The 12573-nt window shown below is 47.1% G+C and overlaps 1 protein-coding gene across 3 annotated transcripts in view; it reads right to left on the bottom strand.

Moving 5' to 3' along the window:
• Positions 1 to 12573, bottom strand: part of Tns3 (tensin 3) — a 241536-nt gene that overhangs the window by 190505 nt on the left and 38458 nt on the right. For 2 of the 3 annotated variants that reach the window (XM_085829115.1, XM_085829114.1), the window contains exons 1-2: positions 10156 to 10253; positions 1659 to 1770 (exon numbers count right to left, since the gene is read on the bottom strand). In XM_085829115.1, the coding sequence (XP_085685241.1) occupies positions 1659 to 1770; positions 10156 to 10233 (190 nt within the window). In that variant the 5' untranslated portion in view covers positions 10234 to 10253. Of the gene's footprint in view, positions 1 to 1658; positions 1771 to 10155; positions 10254 to 12573 lie in introns of those variants that run through there. The other variant, XM_021176014.3, reaches the window with a different exon arrangement.

The following is a 12573-nucleotide window of genomic DNA, read 5'->3' as shown; positions in this document are numbered from 1 at the left end:
AAAGAATGGTCCCCCGATCCTTCAGGGCTTCCTGGGCTGTGTGGTGGACCCCATAGCCTCACCCAGCCACACATTCATTATGGAGATGCAGCCACATAGAGTCACAAAACAATTCAAACTTGCACTGACTCTAAGGTTTAATCATCAAGAGAAAAAGGCAAGTGGGAAGGGGAGGGGGCAGGAGGGCATCAGATTCAAGGAAAGCAGGAGAAAGAGAACAAAATTAGGAGAGGGGGGGCAATCTCTACAATGTGCCAGAGACCTGGGATGGGGAGCGGTCTCAGTGTGTCTATGGAGGCAACTCTAGCTGAGACTCCTAGCAGTAGGGGATATGGATCCTGATGTGGCCACTTCCTGTAGCCAGACATGACTCTCAATGGAGAGGTAAAATAAGGACAGCGACCTACCCACAAAACCTTGAACCCAAAACGTGTTCTGCCTACAAGATGTGCAGAGAGGAAGGGAATGGCCAACCACTGACTGCCCCAAATTGAGACCTAGCCCATGGTCGCGAACTAATCCCTGACACTATTAATGATACTCCATTATGTTTGCAGACAGCAGCCTAGCATAACTGCCCTCTAGAAGCCAATGTAAAGAGATGCAGAGATGCACAGCTAAACACTAGATGGAGCTTAGGGAATCTTATAGAAGAGTTGGGGGAAAGAACTGAGGGCCTGAAGAGGACAGGGATTCCATAGGAAGATCAACAGTGACAACTAACCTGGACCCTTGGGCTCTCCCAGAAACTAAACCACCAACCAAAGAGCATGCATGGGCCGGACCTACCACCTGCACATATGCAGCAGATGTGCATCTTGGACTTCATGCAGGTCCACAAACTAGAGCAGGTTTGCCCCTTAATCTGTTGCCTGCCTGCCTATGGATCCCGTTCCCCTAACTGAGCTCCCTTGTCTAGCCTCAGTGGGAAAAGATGCACCCAGTCCTGCAGTGACTTGATTTGCAGTGGGTGATGCCTAGAAGGGGTTCCCCTTTTCAAAGAAGAGGGGGAGGTAGGAGTGGGGGGAAGGATCTACCTGAGAGGGGTACTGGGAGGAGACAGAGGGTTGATATTGGGATGCAAAGGAAACAAACACATTTAATCTTTTAAAAAAGGGAAAAAGGAAAAATGCCAAGCTGGTGGCTTGGTTTAGAAACAAGATCAACACTTTCCACAACCAGGCTGAGAGATGCCAGCACACAGAAGGCCCTAACTCAGGGGCTGGAGAGATGGCTCTTCAGTTAAGTGCACAGGCTGCTGCTTTTACAAAGGACCTGGGTTCAATTCCCAGCTTCCATATGGGAGCTCACAACTGTCTATAAGTCCAGTTCTAGAAGATCTGACACCCTCCCACAGACAGACATGCAGACCAAAAAAGTGAAATGTAGGCTGTAAACGACCTGCCCTGAAGCACAAAGTGCCCACAACAACCCACTAATAGCTCTGCTCTTTCTAGAAAACTTTCCTTAGGAGCCTGCATCTTCATAAACATGGGAGGCCCTGCCAGGTGCTGGGGGGTGGGGGGTGAACAGAGGCGCAATGGGGAAATTCCATGACTTAACTTCTGGAAACTCCCAGAGGAACGACTGTCTTCACTTCACTGTTTGTTTAGCTTGGGTCTAACGGGTGAGAGGTTCAAGGGCACGGACTTACTTACCTCGGCAAGCAATCCCTTGACCGCCAATGGTCTGTCTGCACACTCCACAGACTCTGGGCTTTTTAAAGTCCTTTTTCTTAAAGTTGTGCGGACACGTGGTAAGTTCTCCCGGCTGGAAGAGTAAAGGAAGAAACTGTCAGAGCTTTAGCTCTTGCATCTTTTTCTTTTTTTGTTGTTTAAGTTCTTTCTCGGGAGATAATAAATCTAGTGAGCTCTGAACACAGCCGAAAGAGGAGCTTTACCAAGCCAACTCCAGTTCCCTGAGCCAGAGAATGGCATTCTGGAATCCAGAGGGCAACTCGCCCTCTCTCAGTAGGCGCATGTCCTAGGAGGGCATGAGGACTGAGACATTAGGCAGCCACCCAGGTGATAATACACTGCTTGCAGCTAGCAGGCTTACATCATCCACTACAGCAGCAAAGTAACCATACAGCCTTCCAGATTCTCAAGGCTCTTCTAGAATAAAGGACTATCCAAGAGCAAACAAGTTAAAACTCACTGCGTAGTTTCCCCCTCAAAGATGTCCCTAACTATCCACTAAGGTTCTGACTTCTCAGGCCAGTGGGCTAGGTGTGTTGTTCTGCAGAAAGGAAGGCCCTGACACGAGCCAGGGATGGACACACACACACACACACACACACACACACACACGCACGCACACACACTTCCTCCTTAACCTTGATGACAAGCGTTAGTATAAGGACATGAACTCTCATCTACCAAGTCTCTGTTTGTAGAGTCTGTGCTCAGAGCCTCTGTGAGGCCCTTAAAAGATCATTCACTGTTTTAAAAACAGCTTGTTTGCTGCTGACAGTACACGCATGACCTAATAACCATGTGGATATTAGTCAACATCAACACACACACAGAGGTGGGGGGGGGGGGCTTCTGCACTCTCACCAAGATCACTAAGATCTTAAATTTACTGAGAAAGTAAAAAGCCTCGTTTATCTCCTGTTCTCAGTAACAAGTACTTTGGAGGAAAAAAAAAAAAAAAAAAAAGCTTGATAATTTCTTAGAAGCTTTCCAAAGTACGACAAGGTAATTTAAAAAGGATCTGCGGCTGGGCTGCAGGCAGTGCTTTACTTTCTGAACAGATCCCAGCCCCCACTCAGTATGGCCAATGGTTTTTCCAGACAGGGTTTCTCTGTGCAGCCCCGGCTGTCCTGGAACTCACTCTGTAGACCAGGCTGGCCTTGAACTCAGAAATCCACCTGCCTCTGCCTCCCAAGTGCTGGGATTGAAGGCGTGCGCCACCACTGCCCGGCCTTAGACTAATTTTTCTAACAATTAAAAAACTGTCCCAATGCTGGGCAGTGTGGTGGTGGCACACACCCTTGATCCTGGCACTCCAGAGGCAGGGGCAGGTGGATTTCTGTGAGTTGAAAGCCAGCCTGGTCTACAAAAAGAATTCCAGGACAGCCAGTGCCACACAGAGGAACCTTGTCTCGAAAAACCAAACCAAACCAAACCAACAACAACAAAAGAGAAAAACAAAAACAAAAAACAACAACAACAACAACAACAAAAAACCTGTCCGAAACAAGAAATAACCTAACTATATATAATAAGGATGGATTTTTTTTTTCAAAAATGTTGGAAAAACAGACGTGCATACTATCTGTACCAGTACATGGATAGTAGAGTTCTAAGATGCTTGCCACCACATCTGAGTCAATAGAAGCAAGAAGAGCCACAGAGTGCACTGCAGGGGGAGGGAGGACCCCGAAGGAGCACAGATGAAGCATGCTTGCTTCGTGCTCTGGATGGCAGCTACAGAAGGCACATCTTTCAAGTTATTAAGCTAACTAGCAAAAGATCTACAAGGAAGGTGAGAGATACAGATCTGAATAAAAATCCTAGGAGGATGTTCGGACCTAGTTTTAAGGACCTCAGACGAGGTGGAACCGCATGACAGCATTTTTATTTACTTAGCTCTGCATCCATCTGCAGGATGGATCCATTTCCACTGCTGGTGCAAATGTATCAGCCAAAGATTAAATGTACCCTCATACCTAAAATCATATAGGAAATGCACAAAGCTGTTGCTTTTAAAACAGCGAAGCAGGAAATGGAGGACCAGAAATGAAGGACAGCGATGAGGATGCTTTGGCCAACAATGCCCTTCTGCACCAAAGTGCTCTGAGGCTGAAGTCCTTCCACCGGTGATGTCCCACAATCTCAGTTTGTATAAACACACTGAGTGCTACCAACACAATAGCAACGGCACCCAATGATACACATCCTAACTCTCTCCTAGTTAGGGGACTCAGGACTGCACTTCAGAGGCAAGACTAAGTTAAGGTGAACTTTCTGTCTCCCTCCCCCCACCACTGCCTTCTTAAGAGACTCATTAGGCTGCAGAGAAGATCCAAACTGAGTCCAGTGAACCACCTCTGTTGAGAGAGGAAAGAAGTTTCCTAGACAGGACACTGCAGAACAATGAGCTGCACAGCTCTTAAGGTCCGAAGAAAAGCCCTTAAAAAGGATGAGCACTGAAGAGCTTGCTCATCAAGAATACAGAAAAAAACCCTAACCCCCAGGACTTCCACCACTCACCCTATACCTCACAAGAAGATTAGAATTGGGCCCTGTGTTCACTCAAAGCTGAGCATAGTGTTTGCTTACTAGAGATCAAGAAGCCGAGTTTTGCCTACAACTGGAGCAAACTCTACAGGAAAGGCAGAATATTGCCTTGCAAAGCTTAACTCGACCACAGCGGCTCTCAACCTCCCTAATGCTAAGACCCTTTCATACAGTTCCTCGTGTTGCAGTGACCCCCAACCTTAAAACTGTTTTCATTGCTGCTTCATAACTGTAATTTTGCTACTGTTATGAATCATGATACAAATCTCTGCTCTGCAGATTATCAGATGTGTAACCCACTGCAGAAAGGTCTTTGAGACCCACAGGTTGAGAACTGCTGTTCTACAGTGCCTGTCCTTCTTGGCCTATATAAGCTATTTGAAAACTACTGCCCTGAGGCTGCTACTGCTGTCCAGTAACAGGACTGCATTTCCGAGAAAAGGCACACCAAAATACCACAAAGACCATCAAATTTCCCAGAATCCAAACAAAGTAAAACTGATGTAGGCTGGCAGCCAGTCAAAAATTATCAGACACACAAAGAGACAAGAAAACAGAATCCATAAATAGAAAATAAACAATGGAAAGAGACTGAGAAGTTAAACTTAGCAGACAAGGACATTAATGGTATACGATAATTGTAGTACATCTACTTAAAATGTATAGACCTGAAAAAGGCATAAAGATCCAAAGAAAACAACCACACAAGGAAATGGAGACTTCTGAGGTTAAAAAAAAAAAAAAAAAATATATATATATATATATATATATATATATATATGAGACATGATTATTGGCCAGTTACTCAAAAGACAGATCACATGAAAATATCACATGAAAACCTGTCAAAACGAAGCAAATAAACAAGACAATGTACATAAGCAAGCAAATGGGCGTCTACAGCAACAGGAGGATTTTTATGACCAATACACAGTTACCTGGGGGCTGGTGAGATGGATCAGTGGTTAAGAGCACTGACTGCTCTTCTGGAGGTCATGAGTTCAAATCCCAGCAACCTCATGGTGGCTCACAAATAAAGAACCTATCGGCCAGCCGGACATGGTAGCGTACGCCTTTAATCCCAGCACTGGGGAGACAGAGGCAGGTGGATTTCTGAGTTTGAGGCCAGCCTGGTCTACAGAGTGAGTTCCAGGACAGCCAGGGCTATACAGAGAAACCCTGTCTCGAAAAACCAAAATAATAATAATAATAAATTTTTTAAAAAAAGAACCTATGGGCCAGAGCAAGCAGGGGCCAGAGCAAGAAGGAGAAAGGAAAGGGGGAAAAAAGAAAGAGAGAGAGAGAAAGAGACTTGGTGTGCCCAAGCACAGAAGGGGTACTGGAAGAAATAATGACTAGAACGGCCATGAAAACTGTAAAGAAGCCATTGAGCCAAGATACAAGAGTTGACTGTAACTACACCAAGGTACATAGAAATGAATTATTCAAACCCCATAACGAATAGAAAAACATTAAAAACACTCAGAGCAAAGAAAGTAAATACACAAAGGAATTTTATTCAGCTTGTAAACAAAAATCAAAACTTCAGGAAAATGGATGGATCAGAAAATCCTATGAGTTCAGAAAGACAAACGCTGCACTTCCTCGCTTCTCATATGTGTAGATCTATGTTTAATATGGACTGCCTAGAGAGGCCAAAGCCTAGAAGGTACATTGAGGAAACAGGGTCATAAGTCAGGCTATTAGTCAGTAGGTGTGATGTCACATACAGGATATAGTGCCAGAGGTGAAGCAGGTTACAGGGGATAAAGAAGCAGAGAAAAGCAGGCGGAGAAAGGGCTAACCAAAGCTAGGGGAGAAGGAAAGAACCATATGAAAACCCACGATTTTTTAGGAGGAAATATTTTTTGAAATTTTTAAAAATTTCTTTGCCAGGCAGTGGTGGCGCATGCCTTCAATCCCAGCACTTGGAAGGCAGAGGCAGGCAGATGGTCTACAGAGTGAGTTCCAGGGACAGCGAGAGCTACACAGAGAAACCCTGTTGCAAACAAGCACCCCCGCCCCCACAAAAAGAAAAAAGATATGTTTCTTTAAAAAGGAGTTTAGATGGAAGTAGCCTACATGGATGGATAATGTCTCTCCCAAGAGGCATAGACAATTTAACGAAAATCTCAATGCCTAGGATACCTTCATCTGAGGGATGCCCCAGACGGACCTAAAATACGACAAGTTATCGTCATGGTTTATAAGGAATCCAAGTTCACAAAGGGATAACCATATCAGGACTTGTGATACGATGGCTGTCTACAAGTTAAGAGAAGAGGTCTCAGGCAAAGCAACCAAACGCCCACACCATGATGTCTGTGTCCTTCCTCAGCACTGCTGGAGAATATATTTCTGTTAAGCCACCATCTCTGTGGTATTTTGTTATTCTGCTCTCTCTCAGTAATCAACAGGTCTATCAGAAAATAAGCACAGATACCAACGATTTGTGTGACACTATCAAACAATTTGACCTAACAGAGTTATTTAACTCCACATCAACAAAGCACACATCCTTTCAGGTGCACTGGCACGTTACATCCTTTCAGGTGCACTGGCACGTTCCGCCATATTATAAACACAGAACAAGTCTGAAGGAATCCAAATACATTCAAGTCCTCCTGAGAAAAAGAAAGCCTGACCACTATCAAATCAAATTTGGGAAAACAAACAGCAATGTCAGGAAAATGCCCAAATAGTGGCAAACAAAATGCTACACTTTGAAATAGCCTTATCCCAGAAACACAAGCGTTCGTAACATTCAAATACCGATCAATAAGCTTCTACACCAGGACTGGAGAGGCTGAAGAGAAATCAGTAGAGGCTAGACCCTGTCTGGAAATGCAAAGCAAAGGAACACAAAAGCAGTTAATAAGCTAAGAAAGGAGCCAGCCAGTCTTCTCAATCAATGCAAAAAATCCACTAACAAATCCTAACATCCCTCTCCTGATAGGATCTCAAACAGGAGAGAAAGAGGCTTCCTCCCGTGGCTATGTAAATCCTTCAGCAAACATCCTTAATCATAAGAGCCCATGGCTTCCTTTTAAGATATGCAACAGGGTAGCTATGGCGATGGCACTAAGTAAGACTTAACATTGAGATTTTAAACAACACAATGAGGTGAGAAAAGGAAATAAAAGGCAACCAATTTGGAAAGCTGTAAAACAGCCTTGCTCCTCATAACCTGGCTGCCTATATAGACAAAAGAGAAAGAAGAAAAAAAAAAGCTTTGAGTCCTAGTGAGAATTTTTAGTAGCAGAGCTGGAGGATACAGAATCCATATAACCAACACTGCATTGTTCTGGCTACAGGTCACCAGTGAACTTCCAAAACTGAAATTCAGAAGCCATTACCACTTCCCACAGCGTAAGCAGCCATTTCTAGACCCAGAATCTTCCAAACACTTCGGGTTCCTCAACCATGCTGACACTTCCCTGTATATCTCCCTGCAGTTGCTACGGTGTGAACAGCACTGTCAAAGAACAAGAAAGTACCCTGAACCCATAAGAAACTTCTGCGTTGGCTCTGCAATCTACATTCAAACTCTTGCTCGGCCCTGAGTAAGCTGCAACTCCTCTTAAAGGGCAGTAACACCCTCCCTCTCCTACTGCTGGAAATGACCAAAATGCTACATATCCACGGGCATAACATGGGTAGTCTTAAAACAACTTGGTTGTATTAGGGTCCACCCCATACCAACTCAATCTGATTACCTTAGAGGTGAGACCAGAACACTGGGAAGGTTTTAGAGCTCCCAGAAGATTCTCAACTGCAGCCAAAACAGGCTGTATCACTTGGATCTATACTATTAAGTCACCTTTGTTAAATATTGCATCCCATGTCTGTGTCTGATTACTTCAAATTGATAGCAGAAACCCTGTATCCGGAGCCCTGCAAGAATCTAGCAGCATTCAATATTCACATTAGCAAGGCACATAGTTACTTACCCTATGTGCCTACTTCTCTACAGATGGGATTGTGATATACAAGACCTAGACTCCACAGGGAACCAATGAGGGATAAGGCTACCACCTAGTGCCATGCTCAGACTGGCACAGGAATTAATCCTCGGTAATATCAGGGTGTCACATACCTTTCCTGTCCATCATGCGGCTCTTTGACTACAGTCTCTCTTGCGCTAGACTGCAATATCCTAGGTTCTTTCTCCTTTGCCCTCTGTGAGCCCTCCCAGCTGTCAGAAGACAACCCACAGTCGCTCAATTAAGACTTGTGCACTAGATGAAGCGGCCAGAGTCTGTGGGCCAAAGGAGAGCTACTGTAACATTTCCTCAGTCACAAACACCTTTATTCCAAGCAAGGAGAAAGAGCTACTGTTTCCCGGCAGCTTCTTGCTCACTGGTCCAGAAGCTGAAGAGTGGAAACAGCAGAGGCACTGTGGTGCTTGCTCAGCCATTTCAACTGCTAGATCCCAGGGGAGTTGATTAAGATCGTGTAATAACATCTGCTCACGTGCATGCTGCATAACATCTCTCCTGTGAAAGGGGACTAGACACAACTCGACTGTCCTTGTCTTCACCTGATCCAGGGCTTTCATTTCGCCCTGAGAAGGGGGGTGGGGTGGGAGGGGGGATACAGCGAGGCTGAAGTAATTGGCAAAGCCAGTTCAGAAACCTAAATTGCATCTAATTGTTAGGAGCCAAACTTTGGAAGAGTGACCAGTAAGGTTGCAGGTTTCACAAGGACACCCACCCGGAGAGGGCAGGGGCAATTAGCCTTGATAGTGAAGTCTCTGAGGAGCCGGGGGACTCTCCACACAGGGAACCCCGTGGCAAACTAGTTTCATAATACAAGAATATGTCTGCAGGAGCCCAGGTACTTTTTCCCTTCAGGAAATATTCAGCCCACCACAGGAAGCGAATATAGGTGCGCTGGGGTAGCACTGATCCCAGCTTAACCTCACTTCTCTGAAAGCAACCAAACCCGAACCCTTCCCATATCCGCAGAGCTGTCCCCAGACCTCCCCACAGAAGGCAGGCACATGGGACATAAGTGACCCCCCTCCATGCTCAATAGTGTTCCCCATACCTTTGCAGTTCTCAACCTGTAAGTCACGACCCCTTTAGGAGTCTGAAGACCATTTGATGAGGTCACATATCAGATATTTACATGACGATTCATATCCGTAGCAAACTTACAGTTAAGAAGTAGCAAGGAAAAACATTTTACGTTTGGTGGTCACCACAACACGAGGAACTGCATTAAACGGACCACTCCTTTAAAGAAACTGCATCTGGCTGCTGAAGCCAACTGACATGCAGACCTTTCGCTCCACAGAACTTTCCACAAGTTTCATGGGAAAACAATCGTAGTCGATGCTGGATTTATAAGGCTTAGTAGAGGGGAGTGGGGCTGCTACCCGGCGCCTGTTTAATTCGAACCCCACAGAGGACCGTCCTGGAAGCCACAGGACACCAAGGTGCCCTCGGAGATGCAGGAACTTGCACTAGACTTCCACGCACTATCCCGGCATCCACAAGAAACCTTATCAAGAATCACGCGAGGAAGAGTGAGTCTGCGCAATGGCTAGTGTCCCGCCTCTACTGTAGAGAAAGGGATCCAAAGAAACATTTTCCAGCAAGTTTTGGATCTCAAGGGGCTAGGGCTGTCCTGCCTTCCGCCTGGCGGTGCGTTCTGCGGCTCATCCAGTTCTGCCTCCCTAGACAGTTACACACGCGCGCGCGCGCACACACACACACACACACACACACACACACACACACACACGTGCACACCCAGAACACACGTGCACACCCAGAACACATACAGAGGAGCACGCACCAGCAAGAACACGCGCACGCTTACAGGCCCACAAGTACATGGGCTCATGCGCCCACCCAGGACGTCCACGTGGGTGTCAACCCGAGGGAGCACAATCCGCCGCACTCACCTGGCGTGGACGCCCACGCGCACCAGACTCGCGCGCCAACCTCGCTGGCGGGCCCGGGGCCAGCGCGCGCCACCGCATAGCTGCCCCCGTGGTCCGTCCCCGGTCCACGGCCGAGCGCGGGGCACCGACGCCTTGGGGTCCTGCGTGGGCGAGGCCCGTATCACGTCCTAGCCAGGCTCTGCAAAAGCTACTGCCGTCAGAAGTCAGACGCCGGGAACAAAAGCCAGGCGCGAGTGGCGGGCCCCGCGCGGCCGCCCTCCATCTGACACGAATTAGCCCGCCCTCCCCCGCAGACCGCCGGGCACCGCTGCTCAGGCAGACGCGGGAGAAGTGGGCGAAGAAACGCCTTCCCGCGGGCGGGGGTGGGGAGGGGGGTGCGCCTCCCTGCCGCCATCTGACTGGAATTACCGACGCTTGGCTCAGGGCTCAGCAGTACTAGGATTTCAAACCTCTAGGCGCGCTGGCCCAGGGGCTTAAGAGAATCAAAATGCAGCAGGTTCCCAGGGCTTTTGGCATTTTAAAATCTTGACCAGTCTCCAGTCCACTCTGCTTCTGCGCTGGGAGGTATCTACGGGGGTAATCAACACTACCCAGCCAAGAGTGAATTTGGAGTAGGAAGAAGAAGAAGAAAAAAACAAAAAACAAAAACACTAAGGCATAGGGGGGCTTTTTTTTTTTTTTTTTTTTTTACCAATTTGCTTCTGAAACTTTAAAAATTTAAAGGGGATTGGGGGGGGGTTGACCTTGCTAGAAAAGGTCGGTGACTGTGGGGTTTCAAGCAAAGCCCAAAGCAAATGACTGCTCCCCACCTCAGTGGCACCAACTTCACAAATCGCATTTCAGCTTTTCCATTCTGGGTCTGGGATTTTCGATGGAAATTAGAAACCTAAAGTAGGAGGTGAGATGAAGGAACTACAGTGGAGGAAAGCAAGCCAGGAGCCCAGAAACTTGTAGGATCACTTTAGAAACCAGGATACCCTTTCCTGACAAAACAGCCCCTCTCCTGCACAGGGCGGTGTCCTTTAAAGCAATTGCAACAGCAGCAGTGTGGCTTCCCCCAAGGCAACTTCTGAATCGGGAAGGGCTATTTTGAAGAAGGGTGGGTTCAAGCTGAAGCAATTCCTCGGGTCTCTTAAGTTGGGCAGAGGAGACCCCTGCAATGCAGTAGCATGGTGCTCTAAACATGAAGCCCAGTGGCCCTGGCACCGGGCCCAGCGCATGTGGCATCCTAATAGCCTATAGTGTCCCAGCGCCCAGCCTCTGTGGATCTCACACTCTCGAGTCTGTGTGCCCAGATGCCTTAGATGGGAGGGCAGTCTGGGTGGGCTGCACAGGCCTTTATGGTTACCACATGTGCAAATTCCAGCCATCAATTCAACCTCTCAGGTCCTGGCACTAAATATCCATCTTTCTGTTTCTACAGTGAAGTGGCAATGGCTGCTCTACAAGTTTCAACAATAAAAATAAAAGAAAACAAAAAATGTGCCTAAGGTACAAACTCCATCCTGGACTCCAATCCTTCATGCAGTAATCATCAGGCAGATGCGGAAGAATTCTCTCCCCTCCCCCTCAACTGAGATCATTACTCCTTGAGTTCATCCGGTGCTGTTTCTGTATCCACTCCTTATTCTTCATCACATATAGCTGCTTATTTAGGCCTTAGGTTTTACCAGTCTCTCAGTCACATTCCTGCATGAGCCTTCTCTATCCTCCACCGATTGGGGATCCCTGAGCACATGAGTAATGCATCCACTCTGGATCCCCACCTCTAACCTAAGACAGGGTAGGAAGCAGTTATTCTCCTGGCTGTCAGGAGGTTTGTATGACACAAGCCCTTCTTCCACATCGGCCACAGCCTTACTAAGGTGCTCACAGAGCCAGCAGAAGGAATATGAACTCAGAAACGAAGACACGGCAGCCTAATACAATGTGTGGGCTCTGCACAGTCGAGAGGCCACCCAGAGCCACCATGAAGAGGCAGGCGCTTTCAAATGTGGCAGCTCATGTCTGTGATCCCAGCAGCAGGAAGACTGAGGCTGGCTCAAGCCTTCCACACACAGGCAAACATCAGAAGATGGTTCTTCTGGTTTGTTTTGGTTTGGTTTAGTTTGGTTTTTCGAGACAGGGTTTCTCTGAGTAGCCCTGGCTGTCCTGGAACTCACTTTGTAGACCAGGCTGGCCTCGAACTTAGAAACCCATCTGCCTCTGCCTCCTGAGTGCTGGGATTAAAGGCGTGCGCCACCACGCCCAGCCTTAAGATGGTTCTTTATTACAGGCATACCTGAATCTGCCAGAAGTTACTTAAAAGAATACACCATCCAGAAAACGCCTATTTTTTATTATAGTTATAAATTCCGTGAATGGGACACGCCTTCCGGCTAGTGACAACAAAATGGTCTGTCTCAGCCTTAGGGAGCG

Source organism: Mus caroli, unplaced genomic scaffold (genome assembly GCF_978045245.1).
Source record: "Mus caroli unplaced genomic scaffold, Mus_caroli_1 scaffold_13, whole genome shotgun sequence".
Classification (NCBI taxonomy): domain Eukaryota; kingdom Metazoa; phylum Chordata; class Mammalia; order Rodentia; family Muridae; genus Mus; species Mus caroli.
This window is presented reverse-complemented; position numbering and strand designations above follow the sequence as displayed.